Source organism: Nothobranchius furzeri, chromosome 1 (genome assembly GCF_043380555.1).
Source record: "Nothobranchius furzeri strain GRZ-AD chromosome 1, NfurGRZ-RIMD1, whole genome shotgun sequence".
Classification (NCBI taxonomy): Eukaryota; Metazoa; Chordata; class Actinopteri; order Cyprinodontiformes; family Nothobranchiidae; genus Nothobranchius; species Nothobranchius furzeri.
Genome location: NC_091741.1, coordinates 48,877,678 through 48,894,942, shown reverse-complemented (window position 1 = coordinate 48,894,942; position 17,265 = coordinate 48,877,678). Strand labels below are relative to the sequence as shown.

Here is a 17,265-nt window from a genome sequence, read left to right as displayed (position 1 = left end):
GAAATCTTTATTTCGAACATTATAATAGAACAAAAACTACAATTATAACAATAATAATAATAACAAAGTCATTGTAGACATTAAAAATAAAATCACACTGATAATCACACAAACAAAGTAACTAACTACCAAGAACAACAACTATTTCATTACTTTTTTTTCATTAAAGAATGCATGAAAAATGGGTTCCCCTCTTAATTAAACTTGCTTAATGTACTATAAATTACGACAATACTGAAATATAAAAGACTAATGACTGTAACATAATAAAATGTATGTCCAAATGTTTGTTATAAAACTGAATATTTCAAATAAATGGGCACTTAACAGGAGGAACTACTAACAGGAACATTACACTCACCTAGACTATTAAAATGTCACTGTGTTGTATTTAACAAGACCCCAATCAGACAAATTTATAATTGCAAATAGAAACACATGTAAAGGTTCCTGAGCCTTTAAATGGTCTCTCAGTCTAGTTAAATTACTGAAATAAATGTAATTTTGCGCCGTATTCTAATTTTTCCAGCTTCACATAAGTGTGTGTTTTTAGTAGCATTTCTGTTGCTGCTAATCTAGTAATGGTTTAATAAATAAATAAAATCCTTTAAAATGACACCAGAACAGGCACAAATCTGATGGAGGACTTAAATGTACTAACTTGGGTCAGACCCAACCACAGAAGAGCTGAAGCTGGGTGGTAAACACACAGGTAGGAATGCCCCTGTGTGCAGCAGGGGAAAGTGCTAGCACCAGCTATGACAATGTATTTATTAGGGATGTAAGAAAATATTGATATGGCAGTATAGTGTGACATTTTTTCCTGCAATATTATATTGATATTCAAAAGCTGTGTGTTGAAATTTTAGAAAAATCAATATGCAAACATTTGTGTATTTCCTTTTTCTTTTGGTGCAGTTCAAACCCTGACCACTAGTTGGCAACAGTGTGCAGTGGGTTGTGTTTCCATTATTGAAATATAAATCCTGTTATGGTTCAGATACCTCATCTTAAACATGTTACATATCAGTTTGGACTGTTCATTGAATTTTACTACAATAAATTCAGTCTAAAAAAGCACTAATCTCATATCATCTGGCTGAATGTATCGCAGTATATCATATCGTCTCCCTTGTGTCATGATTCGTATCGTATTGCCAGAATTTCATCAATACACATCCCTAGTATTTGTCAACTTATCAATTTGCTGTGTGTAGCTTACCCAAAGGTCAAGTTTTCATCAAATTGACCAGAAATTAACTTTTTAATTTGCACACACTAACACCCCATCTGTCTGTTCTCCAAACAAGAAAGCACTGCACAAGACCTTGTAACCAAACAAGGGAGCCATACTATCTTTGCTCAAGGTCTCATGCAGAAGATGAGACTTCTGCACTTTCACCCTGAATAAAGTTCATCTTCCTTGAATCATAAATTACTTTTTAAAACGTGATAATTGCATAAGTGTCATATGATCATCTCTTGTTAAATCCCAAAGTGTTTGAATAATGTGTGCATTAATCAGTGATGTGTTAAAATTAACATTTTTCTGCAATGATTCATTTTAGATCTTAAACTACATCAGATCATTATTTGTTGGTTTAACAAGTTTATCTATCACTATGCTCATTCACATTATAATAAGATTATTATTAATGTTTAATATTTTTCTGCACTTAACTGTTATAACATTTGCACTTCGCATTAAGAGTTAACCTCTCTGAGTATCTGACTGAAGGTGTGACTTCCGAGGTATTTTGGGTAATGCCTTTTAAATTATGACTCGTCTTGTAATCTCTAATCTTCTGGTGCTGATGCCTAACAGCCATGAAACTCACAAAACAGGAGTGAGAGAGTCAGTGCGTTTACATGCAGCCAGTAACCCTTTTAAAACCCGAATATTCACAATAACCCGGTTCCGCAGGTCCATGTAAACACCGCTAGAAACCCGGATATGCTCCTAACCGGGTTTTTAAAAACCTGGTTACTACACCTGGGGTAACCCTTTTCTAACCCGAATGTTTGGTCGTGTAAACGCATACCGGGATATCCCCATCTAAGCGTGTGTTCTGCGCATGCTCTGTTCACAAGGAATCTTGGTCTTTTGAGTAGCGAGACGTCTTGTATGCGCCAGGACACCGGAAGTAAACAACAAGTTGGGAGCAACATGGCGAGTCGCGGCACAGCACCACACTTTTGGAGTGACGAAGAAACTAAAGCGCAAACAAACGTGGTGGCTATCTCTTCCAAACTGGGAAAAATGTTGTTTTCACGGATACCGGAACGAGAAGAACCGGAAATGACGCATATTGCGTCTGGAGGTAGTCCAGACATCCTGACGCTACCCCAACGTCCGCATTTACATCGGGTTATGCAAGTTAGAGGTAACTCTTTCTATTTATGCTTGTAAACGGGTTATTCTGATCAACTCAGAAACCCGAATACCGACCTTAACCCGATCATAACCCGGATATTGGCTGCATGTAAACATAGTCAGTGATTGCAGTAACCAGATTTGACCAACAGGATGTATCTAACTCAATTCTCACAGACTTCACCTTTAACATTCATGGACTCACCCATCTTGACTCATGACGGGGAAGGCTGTTGTTGGTTTAGCGTCCAGGAAACCGCAGAGATTGTCTCGACTAGTAGAAGCTAACTGTTAGTGTTAGCCAATCTGAAGCGAGATGTCCAAATATCAGGAAATAAGACTCCAAATCCTGTCGCCTGAAGCTACTTTTCTTCACCAGTTGAGTTTTAACATCTTGGTCTGATGTTTATCTTTTTTCTTTGTCACAGGTTTCTCTCAAACTCAGAATATGTTTTTGCCCTTTCTGTCCCTGCATCCCAAACCCAGTTCAAACCAGGAAGAGTCTCCAATCAGTGATGAAGAGGGGTTTGATTTAGATAAAGAATCATCTGAGGAAAACCAGACTGAACCAGTTGTGGACGATTCAGGGAGAAGGGATGATGGAAAAAATCAACAAAGTGAAGGTATGAAAACTGCTAATTTCCCTACAAATCTGTGTTCACAAAGATATTTGCTGTACTAATTTAAATTATTTCACATATTGGGGGGGGGGACGAGACAAAATAACCAAAAATAAAAATGTTTGTCATTTCTGTTTCTTTCAGGTTCTGGTCCATCTACGCTCCATTACTGCTCTAAATGCTCCTACACTGTTGGCAAAGTGTCAGATCTTCTTCAGCACATCAGACAGACACATCTGATCCAGAAACCTGGTAACATCTTTAGGAATGATATCACTCTGATGAGGGGAACAACAATCCCTGGACTGAAAATCAGCGAATTTTCAAAGGAAGAAGCATCCTCTAACAGCAAAGGTCCTCCATATCAGTGTGATAAGTGTGACAAAAAGTATCTCAATAAATCAAAACTGACTATCCACTACCGGAATCACACTGGAGAGACGCCGTTTTTGTGCTCCACCTGCGGCAAGGGCTTCAGGACTTCAACTGCTCTAAATTCACACTCACGCACACACACGGGGGATTGGCGCTATAAATGTGACATATGTGGAAAGACCTCCATCCAGCAAATGGCAAGACACATGCGCATGCACCGAGGGGAGAAGAACTATCTGTGTTCAGAGTGTGGGAAGGCTTTCCTCTCCTCCGGGGAGTTGAGGCTGCACATGCGCTCCCACACCGGCGAGAGGCCTTACAAGTGTAAACAATGTGGGAAAGGTTTCATCGCAAAGTGCATACTGACACGTCACACTCGCCAACACACCGGAGAGAAGCCTTACAGGTGCTCGCTTTGTCCCAAGACTTTCTACAGTTTGAGAGACAAGAAGAGACACCTGATGATCCACACACACAAGAAGTCTTTTCAGTGCTTGACGTGCGGTAGAATCTTCAGGCAGGAGGACACTTTTAAACTGCATGTTGAAACTCACCAATTAACGTGATTGTTTTATAAAAACTTTGACCACATAGTCTAAAAGTGTAACTTTGCACTTGTTTCAAGCATAAAGTGACTTGTTAATAAAAAGATTGACTGGTTGTAAAATTGTTGCTTTCAGTAGGGGTAGACCAATAAAGCCAAGCGGACGCTACGACTTCCTCTGGTAGCATTCAGCTCGGTCTCAAACTGTACGACTTCCTTGCAGAGCAAAGCTCACGAATCATGTTCTCAGAATGTACGACTCGATCGGGTGCGAACCGACTGCTCACACAATGTCTGGTAGCAACACGTCAGACCTGAAAATGTGCTAAAAATAGTAGTTTTAACAACACGTACATTTTGAGTCCAGAAGACCTGGACGCTGTTGTGTTATGTCAATTGTTTTTCAAGCTTGCCATCGCTGGGCATGTAGGGGTTTATGGGGGTTGGAGAAATGAAAGGAAGTAAATGTTATTTTACATAAATACAGAAGACTCAATGTCTTGACAATCCTCGTCATTGTACGTGATGTAAAGTGTGAAAATAAAAGAAAACGTGTGTTGACAAAAATACCTGAATAGTTTCAGCTTGTTAGATAACAATTGACAGCTACAGCTTATAAGCTTGACTCTCCCATATTCCAGTTGACAACGTTCCTCGGATGCGGAATAAAAGATCTAGCCCTTAAATCTGGAGACATCAATTCACACAAGCAGACAGCCTCCCCCTGCATTACAGTTGATATACACAGTTTAGTTTGGTCCGTACTGGGTTATAGCTGTATAGCACAAACTCAGGCCCTTGGGTGCAATTAGGCCTGCGGTCTATTTATATTTGGCACACAGAAATATTTATTTGAGGCTAAACCTACATAAATACTGATTTTGCAAAGTAAATATTTAGCTGGGATCTAAATACTTATTTTGAATTTTTTTTTTAATTTGGAACTAAATATTTGATTTGTAAAATAAATATTTAGCTCCAAATTAAACATTTATTTAGTGAATGAAATAATTGTTTAAAAACCTAAACATTTAGGTCTATTTAGTTTTTAATGAAATATTTAGCTTGCTAACTAAATAGTTGGAACTTTAACAGTCATAAATGTACGAATAACATTGTAAAATATGACTTAGGAAATTGTATACTGCTGATAAATTATTACTGACTTATCTTTACAAATGGCACCTCAAAGGGTCTTGATTATTTGTGATTCCTTTATGTTACTTTTTATTTTCACTTTCAGTCAGTCAGATTATTTGGTCACCAAGCAGAGTGGTGATCACTAGGACGTTTTTACTCTCACTGCTAGTTGGATCCATTCACTTACTGTGTTTTATGCTAAGCTAAAGCGAAAAGAGCACAGACGAGTCTGGTTAAAGTTGTTTTTTCCCTCTTATCTAACGCTGGGAAATATATCAACGGACTCAATTTCTGTTTTGGGTGGAATACCCCTTTAAAGACCCGACGCATTGCTGGGCGGGACTTGTTTTTAACACTTCTGATTGGCTGTAACCAAGTCGGAAATGATGTAAACTCAGTAGGAAACAGCGAAACAACCGGCCTTTTAGGAAAACACCAAAACTCACGAGTTGTTAGAGTTGTTAGAGAGAGGGGCCATGGAATCCAAGAAGATTTATGATAAGTGGACTGATCATGAGGTCCAGGCGCTTTTAGCATTTTATGGTGCAGAGGAGGTGCAGAGGAGGTTTGAATCCTCACGTAGGAATGAAAAAATATTCCAGGACATGGCTGATTATTTGGAATCTCTGGGTTTCCAGCACACTGCGAAGCAATGCCGTGAAAAAATAAAGAAGATGAAGCAGGACTACAGGCGACGTAAGGACCACAATAATAAAAGTGATTCCGACAGAAGAACGAGCAAATGGTACGATCGGCTGGACGAGATCTTTGGTCACCGCCCAGCATTCGCAGCAGACCCGGGGACAATGGACTCCGCCGGTGTTATGCAGGCATGCCCTTTTCGGCAAAACACCAGCCCATCCACCTCAGCACTGTCCGCGGTGGAGGAGCGCAGCGCATCCGATGAGCTTTTTTCCCCTGAAGGTAAGAACTAAGTCATGTTTGATCTATACAACCCTACAAGCTTGAGATGTATTCAGTTTTAACAAGACTTGCTTACTGGTCTCAGCAAAACCTCCCTCTCACGCCTTCAAGCCATCCAAAATGCAGCAGCCAGACTCCTAACCAAATCCAGCAGACGAGCTCACATCACCCCAGTTTTACAGTCCCTCCACTGGCTCCCGGTAGAATTTAGAATACAGTTTAAAGTTTTAGTCCTGACCTATAGAGCTCTTAACAACCAGGCTCCACGCTACCTATCTGAGCTTTTATCCCCACACACCACCTCTCTGAACCTTAGATACACATCTGAAAACCTCCTGGCTGTTCCTCGAACCAGACTGAAAACCAAAGGGGACAGGACCTTTCAGACTATTGCCCCCAGACTTTGGAACAGTCTACCTTCAAATCTCCGTCTCTCTAACACTGTAGAGGTCTTTAAAAATCATCTAAAAACTCACCTCTTCATCCAGGCGTTCCCTCCCTAAATGTTTAAAAAAGATGGCTTTGTTCGGGTTCACACCTTCACTTTGTTTATACTCATGATTTTATTTTCTACGTTTATCACTGCTATTGATTTTCTGATGTTTTTATTGGTTAGAGGTATTTGCCCTGATCTTTATCATGTTGTACAGCGCTTTGTGATTTATATCTGTGAAAGGTGCTATATAAATAAACTTTTACTTACTTACTTACTTACAACTGACTTGTTTTCATGTCTAACAAGCTAAATGCTATAGCTAACAAGGTAAACCGAAGTATGACAACAGTTTTTGTTCATGCTAAGCACACGTTTTATGTTTTAGTGGTGTTTATGTGGTTCATGTTAGGACACGTGAATTTGGCACTCAGTGCATCTTCGTTAAAATTGAAATATTCTGCCTAAAACTGTCAACTGTTGCGCCTTCTTCAGGTAAAAACTCTGCACTGCAATCTGCCATCCCTATAGGGCTTGTGATCACACGTGATTACGCACAGCATTCTGGGATGTGCGTGGTCATGGAGGCGTGTAAACAAATCGTGAAAACAAACTGAACTTCGCAAAGAAGAAGCAGATTTGGGTGAAAAACAGTGTTAAACAACATGTTAAAACCCCAAAAGAATACGGAATATACAGGGATACGTTAAATAAAGACGATGGGGACTGGTATGTGGACAACATTAGCATTATAAATGGTTTGGATCCATATGAAAGACCCAAGACCGAAGCACTGATGACAACTTGTCATCGCCACAGTTCTGCATGACGGACATTTTTCGGCTATCTTGTTTGTGGTAGGATGTAAACGTCCGGATGAGAGGTAAACCTTTTATTTGCTGGTTTTTCTAGGAAAACAATAAAAAATTGTCATCCCACTGAAGAAGTGTAGCAAGTTGTGTTGCAGTGTACCCGCATTAGCTGTTTGTGTATATCTGTTAGGGACTCCGCCCTCTTGGTCTGGCAGGCAACAGCATTTGTTGCATTTTTCACACATGAAGTCAGAGTGGAGTAACTTTCTTGTAGGGGGTGACTTGCTCTTTAGATTTAAATATTCTGCCTAAAACTGTGAACACGTGCGCCCTCTTCAGGTAAAAACTCTGCACTGCAATTTAATTTAAATCTCCCATCGCTACTGGCTAAAGCCTGATTCATGCTTCTCCGTCAGCTGCGCAAGGGACAGACACGCACGGATTGACGGAAGCGTTTTGCCCTCATACTTCTCCGTCTCCTGGGGAGTGTTGCAAAGCTATTCCCCGCCAGGACAACAGAAGGCGTAGCGCTGTTCTGTGGTGTCCTGTCTTGTATCCGGTCCAAGATAGTGTGTTTATATTGTGTTTTTTTTATATAAAGACTTTTTTTTTAACACAGACAAATTTGTCTCTCATTCTCCTCCACCTCTTCATGCGCTCGCCACCTCCAAACCCACATTTCCTGTCATTTCTGTACACAAATAAAATGCTTGCTGTGTATCTTTTCACTCCTCCAGTCACGGGGGGAATTAAACGTTCCTATTTTGAGTTTTTTCGCGAGGTATTCTTCAAGCTGCTCCATGTCTGCCGCTAGTTATTTTTGTCTCTCTTTATGTTTTTGAGGGCGTAAAGGCGGCGGTGTAGACGACAGCGGTGCCCTGACCAATCACAAGCTTGCGTTCTCCGTCTCGACGGACGAATGTTTAGAAAAGCGAGCTCGACTCCGTCCGTCCTTGCAGGGCTCTCCAGCAGGCCCGCAAGGACGGATAATGGCATTGCGTGTCTCCGCACTGACGCAGACGCAGAAGCATGAATCAGGCTTAAGAGGTACACTATGACGTTAGCTGGTACATTATGATGCCACAATGTTTGGGTGTGTGGGGGGGGGGGGCATTTCTCAATATTTCTCAATATGCATACTTGTCCGAACTTGTGTACTCACGTCCTTGTGAAACGTCGTCAACGATAGCCCAAGGACTGTTGCAATCCTAAGAATGCATAATGGAAAGTTCACTCAAAGTTCCCGGATATGCTCTTGCTCCAACTATTGTCTCGGTGGTGCATCAATGCATCCTTCTGCGGACTTGGGACAGCAAAATTTTCTATAATGCATAGCGCTGCAAACCGTTAAACTCCGTGTCAGAGGAAAAAGCTAATAACTGTAATTTTAGAAATACAAATAAAACAATATAAAGGTGTTTGTAAATGTAAACAATTGTGTGTAACCTGTAAATTTTGTTGTGTGTGTTTGAGTTTTACTCTTCACAATCCCTAAAAATGCTAATCAGCTAACCCACTATCAAAATAAAAGCAGAGTAGCTCTGTTCTGATGAAAAATAAACTTTTTTATTCATTAGTGTGGGAAATGCTAGTATTTTATTCATTTCGATCAAAGTGGGCCAAATATAATGCATATAATACATTTTTGTTGTTATTTTGTTATTTAAGGGACAAACTAGACATTTATTTTTATGTTGCATTGTTTTTTTTAACCGTAAAAAGAAGCAGCACTTGTTGCCAGGACACATCGGAGTACACTTCTGTTTCAAATGCCGTCCTTGTCCTCCCATACTCAGTAGAACAGGATTTCTGGTGTCCTTGCCAAGAACATACTTGTCTAGTACACAAGAACGTACTAGCGTCCTTGAGTATTGAGAAACGGCCCTATGTGTGTATTTGTTAGCGGCTCCGCCCTCTCGGTGTGCCAGGCAACGTTATTTGTTGCATTTATCAAACAGGGGGTGGAGTAATACTCTTGTAGGGGGTGACTTGCTCTTTAACAAATTAGCACAAGAATGCAAGATCAAAAAACAGAAGCAGAACTCCAGGAGAATTAAGAAACGTGAGAACATGGGTTTGAAGCCCTCAGTTTGCAGCCTGCTGCTTCAAAATGTACAGAAGCATCACCTTCTTCCTCAGCAGTCTTCTCATCCTGGTGCTACTGATGTGGAGTCAAATTAGTCAGTCAAATTAAACACGAAACTAACAAAAATTAGATTTCCAAATAGTTTAACAACTTTTTTTTATTTTTAAAGTTTTGACACATGAAGCCAAGTGGCTATCTGATCTCTGGGAGCAACCAAACATTCTAGAGCAGCAACAAACTAGCCCTGGTCTGCTTTAATAAGATGCCACAGCAGTGTGGGCTTAAGGGGAACACGCTGAGGGAAGAGAAGAAACATTTCCTGCAGGTAGAACCAGATGGGGGGGGGGGGGGTGCAAAAGGAAAGGCCTGGAAATAAACCACAAGTTGTTCTTGCGTTTCCAGGTTGCCGTTTGTCCATCCCGTCTTTGTGCCTCCTGATTCCGACCCTTCGCCTGATGTCCGCCTTCGCCTGGCAGGTGGTCCAGTGTTGTAATGTGGTTCATTATAGGAAAGTGGAGGAGCTGGTGGTGCTGGTGACGGAGCTGGCTCCAGAGCTGCTCACAGCCAGAGAAAGAGTTCAGCTCCTGCTCAGACTCAGAGCGAGGGTAAGAGGCCGGATCTCATTCTCCTAAACAATCACTTCAAAAGGATTTACTGAGTAAACTATGCAATCTTTGTTAAGAAGCTCTTTCTGTCCGTTTCAGCTTGTGCTGGAGTTGTGTCGTAGTGAGAGCACCGCCACGCCGCTGCACGTCCAGCCCCATCTGGATGTCATTTTAAACCTGAAGATGAGCTCTGGCTGTGATCAGGAGGTCGGTCTCAGATATCAGCTTTAAGCCTTTGTAACATCCTGCAGCATCTTTTTCATTCACCCATTCAAGCACTCGCTCTTTCTTTACCACCATTGCTCCTGTCTTTGTTTTTCACTCCGGTAGGACTTTGAAGAGCTGGAGAAGTCCAAAACTAACTTCGTGGAGGTTGTTCAAACTTTGTTTCAGGACCCAGAAGAAAGGGAGAGGTTTTTCACGGTGAGACTCTTAATAACTGAAAGTCAACCTGGTAGCTATATTGACCCTTTACTAAAACATAAATGAGTCCACCCCACTACATTTGTCAGAAAACCTTTAGTTTCCTTTCAGAATCAACATTTTCTAAGAGATGCCGAACTACAAAATACTCCCACAAAGGCGGGCCATTGATTGCAAACAGGATTTGTTAATTTGCGAACACAAAAAAAGTGATTTTCTTAACAAATCCATTCAAGACCATGTTGCAAAAATGAGTGCACCCCAATTGTAGTCTTAAGAGAAAAGTCACACTTAAGACTACAAAATTCTAATTAACAGGCATTCAACCACAGGTGAGTCTAATGATTCGTAGTCGTCCCGCAGACAGGTGACTATAAAAGGGTGTTACTTAACAAAGGAAAGCTTTTCCTTGTCCATGCTGTCAGCGGTGGCTCCACATAGAAGAGAAATGTCACAAAATCACACAAAAAGGTGAGGGCTACAAGAAGATCAGCAAAGCTTTAGACATAATTCAAAATACTGCAGCAAAAGGGATCCAAAAACTTCTGAAAGATGGAAGTGCAACCATCTTACAGAGACGTCCAGGCCGTCCACAGAAGTTAACATCTCAACAGGAGCGTCTTCTGATGAGAAGTGTTGAAGAAAATCACCATGAAAGTTCACTTCAGTTAGCTAAAGCAGTAGAAAGCCCAACTAGAGTGACCGTTTCCCGTGACACCATACTGCGGACACTGCAGAGGAATGGCATGCATGGGTATCGTCCACGAAGGAAGCCTCTCCTAAAGCCCACGCACAATAACACACCTAGGATTAGCTAGGGCCCACGCTGAAAGAGATGAAGACTACTGGGACTCTAGACTCTGGAGTGATGAGACAAAGATCACCGTTTTTGGAACTAAGGGTTTCAAAACTGTATGGAGTCGTGAAGGTGAGAATTTCAAAGAGAAACGCATGGTGCCTACAGTGAAGCATGGTGGTGGCGGTGTCCTTATGTGGGCTGCATGAGTGCTTCTAGTGTTGGGGAGCTGCATTTCATTGATGGCATCATAAACTCAACAATGTACTCCTCTAGACTGAAGGAGAAGATGATGCCATCACTCCGTGTGCTTGGTCGTCATGCACTTTTCCAACACGGCAATGATCCAAAACACACATTTAAAGCTACCCTAACCCTGAAGAAGAACAGGGTGAAGGTGATTGAACGGCCAACTATGTCTCCTGATCTGAACCCAATCCAACACCTGTGAGGATTCTGAAGCTGCAAGTTGAGCATCACTCTCCATCCAGCATCCAGGCTCCAAAAGAGGTTCTTCATGAAAAATGGAAAAAGACAGTTGCTGCAGCATGTCACCAACTTGTTCATTCCACACCTCGAAGACTTAGTGCTGTCCTTGAAAACCATGATGGTCATACAAAAATCTAGATGTAGTCGTTTTTGTCGTGGAGTGTATTTATTTTTTGCTTCATCCAATTTTAGTAAAACTGAAGATTTAGTGATCTAAGTCAGTGGTACTCAACCTTTTTTCACTGATGTACCCCCCGTGAAATATTTTTTTCAGCCAAGTACCCCTAATCATTCAGCGCAAAAACATTTTTGGTTGTAAAAAACAAGACCTTAAATAGGTGCCTTCAGTGACTGATTTATTAAACTTTGAAACTGATAAACAAGTACAAAATTCAACCATTTGGGGGAAAAAAAACTATTTTGAACATTTTAAATGTTAATACTCCATAACTAAATGTATTGGAAATATTTTTCATCTCTAAAATGTGATTCTAATTAATTAATTGAAAACAGTCACCATAAAACTATTTAAAACCATAAGATTACCCATTGAAAAATCCATAAATGTGCAAAACACTGCACATTTTTTGTAGTATCTCTTGAACTATTTGGAAAAAATATATATATAACTAGAAATATTTAAAAAAATATATCAAATACAGGCCAAAGAAATGATTAAGCTAATTATAATTAAAGATTTGTGCTCATAAAAAGCATATCAACATAAAGTGTTCTCTTTTGGGATCATAGTATATCTGTTCTCTAAAAGAAATCATCAACGTCATTTTAAATAACAATTGCTAAAAACAAATGTAAATCTCAAAATATATTTTTTTAAATCAAAAAGAAGACTGAAATCTTAACATTACTGCACTGATCGGAGTGTTTTTACAGACTTTAGTGAGACACTTGGGCTTGTGCTTCACTGAGGATCTTTTTCATCCTTGGTGGCAGGGAGGCAACTGCTGTGATCAAGCTCTTTTTAGACACAGTCTGCTTCTCTGATGTACCCCCTGGAGTTTCTTTACGTACCCCCAGGGGTACGCGTACCCCCATTTGAGAAAGGCTGTTTTATGCTGTGGCTCTTCTGTTTTACTGACTTCTGTTTTTATTGACTTCTCTTTTATTGGCTGTTTTATACTTTTGTATTGTTTTTAGGTGTTTCTATTTTATGACAGCTTTTATCTGTGTTTAATGTGTATGTGTATTTTAAATGGCTTTTTAGGTTTAACTCTGTGCAGTGCTTTGGTCAGCTGACATGCTGTTTTTAAATGTGCTATATAAATAAAATTGGATTGGATTGGATTGGATATCTCCAATCTGGTCCGGGAACGCCTTGGGGTCCTGCCGGAGGAGCTGGTGGAGGTGGCCGGGGAGAGGACAGTCTGGAGCACCCTAGTTGGGATGCTGCCCCCGCGACCCGGACCCGGATAAGCGGAGGAAGACGACGACGGCCATTTAAATGGCAGGTTTTGGTTTCGTATAGTACAGGCTAGGGATTTCTATAAAGAGAAGGACGTGTAGATTTTTTAGAATGGGGAGGCATGAGTATCTCAAACAGGGGAGGAGACGTGGGTTGTCTAGAATGGGAAGGTGTGGATCTCTCAGACAGAGGAGGTAACGTGGATGTCCTAGAAAGAGGAGATGTAGGTTTTGTAGAAAGTGAAGGAAGGATAGAAAGAGAAACAGGGGAAAGCACTTTGGTGGCATTTGACCCGTGCTCAATAGGTCTCGCTTTGACCGGACGCAGAGCAGTCTTTCCCAGTTGGAGCTTGAGAGGTGGTGGTGAGCGTGTTTTTTTACTCACGACATCATTAGAACAACTGCCAACTTCCAGCATTGGTTTCTTATTGTTCAATTTGCCAGATTTATCAATGGAAGATTTACTTTCTGTTGAATAATTATTTTCATTTTTAGACTCTTTTGGAGATGTGTCCTTCTTCAGTGGAGCCAGCCATTCAAAGGGTATTTCCAGGCGTTTGTTTACCCCAGGATAAGTTTGAGCTACAAAACTTTCTTCAAGTTCACCCCCAGAGCCTGACAGTGGTTCGTCACTAAGTTTGCACTTGGAAAACCTTTTCTTGCATTCGCTGTCAGAGCCTGGCTGCGGTTCTTCACTAGAGTCTGACTGCGGTTCTTTACTGAGCTTGGATTTGGAAAACCTTTTCTTGCATTTGCTGTCAGAGCCTGACTGCGGTTCTTCACTAGAGTCTGACTGTGGTTCTTTACTGAGTTTGTATTTGGAAAACCTTTTCTTGCGTTCGCTGTCAGAGCCTGATTGTGGTTCTTCACTAGAGCCTGACTGTGGTTCTTTACTGAGTTTGTATTTGGAAAACCTTTTCTTGCGTTCGCTGTCAGAGCCTGATTGTGGTTCTTCACTAGAGCCTGACTGCGGTTCTTCACTAGAGTCTGACTGTGGTTCTTTACTGAGCTTGGATTTGGAAAACCTTTTCTTGCATTTGCTGTCAGAGCCTGACTGCGGTTCTTCACTAGAGCCTGACTGTGGTTCTTCACTAGAGTCTGACTGCGGTTCTTCACTAGAGTCTGACTGCGGTTCTTCACTAGAGTCTGACTGCGGTTCTTTACTGAGCTTGGATTTGGAAAACCTTTTCTTGCGTTCGCTGTCAGAGCCTGACTGCGGTTCTTCAATAAATTTTTTTGAAACACGTTTTACAGGTTCAGGTGACCATGGTTCCTCACTAGTTTCATCATCAATGAAACTATCTGAATATTCAGATTCAGATTCTGTAATCGATAACTCATCATCATCATCATCATCATCATCATCAGCGTCTTCACTTGTTTGTTCAGAAATATTTTTTGTAAGTTCATAATCAAAGTCTGACCTCAGCTCTTCACTTAGTTCTTGAGAACAACCTTTTGCACGTTCATTCTCAGAGCCTGATTGTGGCTCTTCACTAATTTCTTCAGAAAACTTATTTTCACGTTCAAATGTAGAAGTCATTCCCTTTTTACATAAGCTCAGTTTGTCATCTGAGCCTGACGAGCATGGAGCATCTTTTCTGACCACATCAGTGAATCCAAGATCCGGTATCAATAATTCATAGTCTTTCCGTTTGTTAGCTTGATCTTTGGGAGAACTTTTCCCAGGTGTGATGGGCATTGATGATTTGCTCATTTTTCTCACTCTGGGAGATGTACAATCTGAATAGGTCTTTGATAATGAATCTTTGGGGCCTGACATCTCATTATCAGCACTTAGTTGCTCGATTTGTTCTTTAAGCTCCTCACATTCCTTCTGTAGCTTGTCTTTTTCTTCCTGGATGCGTTGCCGTGCTTCCTGGCTAATCAGGAGCTCTACGGTCAGTTCTTCCAACTTTTCTGCTATGTCATTGACTCCTCAGATCAACTCAGTAGTGAGGTCTTGTTTTTATCAGTTACGCCGCCTATCTCGTTTAAGACTGATCTTAAAGAGGAAGCACTTGGAATCGGTCATCGCCTCTCACTTGGACTACGCTAATGCATTGTTAGTTGGAACTCCTGTCTCTGCTCTGAACCGGTTGCAGGTTGTCCAAAATGCTGCTGCTAGGTTTTTAACAAACACAAGTCGACATAGCCATATTACACCAGTCCTGAAATGTCTTCACTGGCTCCCCATTACATTTCGTGTGCGTTTTAAGATATTGATGTTTGTTTTTAAAGCTCTACACGACCTAGCTCCTCCTTATCTGTCTGACCTGCTGACTCCCGATGTACCTACTTGTATGCTGAGGTCAGCGGACCGTCTACTGCTTTGCACTCCCCGGATGGCCTACAAATCACGAGGTGAATGTGTGTTTGTCCATGCTGCCCCCATGCTCTGGAACTCATTGCCCATTACAGTTAGGCTGGCATCCCAGTATTTCCCTTACATAGGCGTAGCCGTGGTGGGCCACCACGGCTGAAATCCCACCACCACGCCTACAAGATCCCAAGTTTTATTTATTTATTTATTTATTTATTTATTGCAACGTTTCCGTTTACAGTTAGGCTGGCATCCTCTGTCTGTTTTAAAATCTAATTTAAAAACCTACTTTTATGACTTGGCTTTTAGACAGTGACTCAATGTTATCGTATTATGATTTTTTAATTTTTATTGTTGTGTTTTATCTTATTATTGTTTTTACTTTTGTTTTAATTGATCCTGCCTGTTCAGCACTTTGGTCAGCTCTCACGCTGTGTCTTAAATTGTGCTATAGAAATAAAGTTGGTATGGTATGGTAATAAAGTATTTGTTTATTCATGCTCAATAATGCACTTAGTAACCCCTGGATAACATGTCATTGAGGGGCAGATGTCATGCTGTGGGTAAGAGCCTTCACCCAGGACATGAAGAATCACATGAGAGGGATGGTGAGTAAAAAGTAAAATGGTTTATTTACAATGAGAAAAATAACAGATGAGGCAAAACTAACTAAAGGCGCTGCTTCAGATCAGGATCAGGAGGAGACCGGAATCTACGGGGATATAAGCAGAAGGTGAGCGAGACCAGAACCAGAGAACCAGGAGATAAGAGTCTGTGACTGAGAGAGTTCTTACAGTCAGGAATCGGAACCAGAGCGGAGGCGAACTGAGGAAGGTCGGACCAGATGAGGAGTTCAGAGCGTGAGGCAGGCGGGCAGACGTGGCGAGAGGAGTCCAGAGGATCTTTAAGCGGCGAGACGTGGGAACAACTCCAGGCAAGGTAGGTGATGCAGGAACAGGATACCATGTGAGAGTATCAACCGGCACTGGAGTTGAGTCACACCGCTCCTTAAATCCTCTGTCCCTCTGTTTTGCCTACCTGCAACACAAAACAGAGAAAATCCACCAGTAGGTGGAGGCAAACCGTGACAGCAGATGACCTAAGAATATTCTATTCTATTCTATTCTATTCTATTCTATTCTATTCTATTCTATCACATAAAACAGGATCTGATCTGATCTGATCTAATCTAATCTAAACTAATCTATTTCTTATATTTCGACATCTCCCCTCTGACTGATAACAGCAACACAACTCTACCACTGACTTTTATCTCCAAGTAACACAAGCCTGGAGGATCTTTTGCTGTGTGGTGGAGTTGCTAATGCTAATGGTTAGCTTCTACTATCTGAGACATTCTAATCTAATCTAATCTAACATGAAATATACTTTTTCTGCATTACTTAGGCCATCTAAATGGCAGGTTTTGGTTTTGTATAATACGGGCTTGGGAAGTCTATCAAGAGAAGGACGTGTAGATTTTTTAGAATGGGGAGGCATGGGTGTCTCAAACAGGGAAGGAGACGTGGGCCTTCTAGAATGGGAAGGTGTGGTTTCCCCAGACAGTGGAGGAGACGTGAGTTGACTAAAATGGGAAGGCGTGGATCTCTCAGACAGAGGAGGTAACGTGGATGTCCTAGAAAGAGGAGATGTAGGTTTTGTAGAAAGTGGAGGAAGGATAGATTTCCCAGAAAGAGGGGGAAGCACTTGGTGACATTTGACCCTTGCTCAATAGGTCTCGTTTTGACTGGACGCAGAGTAGTCTTTCTCAGTTGGAGCTTGAGAGGTGGTGGTGAGCATGTTTTTTTTTACTCACGACATCATTAGAACAACTGCCAACTTCCTGCATTGGTTCGTCACTTAGTTCATACTCGGAAAACCTTTTCTTGGATTCTCCGT

General features: G+C 41.2%; 2 protein-coding genes across 3 annotated transcripts in view; both read left to right on the top strand.

Annotated features, from left to right (window-relative positions):
- si:dkey-14d8.1 (uncharacterized) overlaps positions 1–4,083 on the top strand; it is a 77,233-nt gene extending 73,150 nt beyond the window's left edge. The window contains exons 10-11 of one of the 2 annotated variants that reach the window (XR_011519658.1): positions 2,861–2,997; positions 3,139–3,274. Coding sequence is in view for 1 of the 2 variants with exons in the window: in XM_070548993.1 (XP_070405094.1) it covers positions 2,803–2,997; positions 3,139–3,935 (992 nt within the window). In the remaining variant the exon portion in view is untranslated. Of the gene's footprint in view, positions 1–2,802; positions 2,998–3,138 lie in introns of both variants that reach the window. The other variant, XM_070548993.1, reaches the window with a different exon arrangement.
- A 1,353-nt stretch (positions 4,084–5,436) lies between these two features.
- LOC107384780 (zinc finger protein 568) overlaps positions 5,437–17,265 on the top strand; it is a 28,818-nt gene continuing 16,989 nt past the window's right edge. The window contains exons 1-4 of the mRNA XM_070548992.1: positions 5,437–5,977; positions 9,711–9,913; positions 10,013–10,120; positions 10,244–10,336. Coding sequence (XP_070405093.1) covers positions 5,530–5,977; positions 9,711–9,913; positions 10,013–10,120; positions 10,244–10,336 — 852 coding nt within the window. The 5' untranslated portion in view covers positions 5,437–5,529. The remainder of the gene's footprint in view (positions 5,978–9,710; positions 9,914–10,012; positions 10,121–10,243; positions 10,337–17,265) is intronic.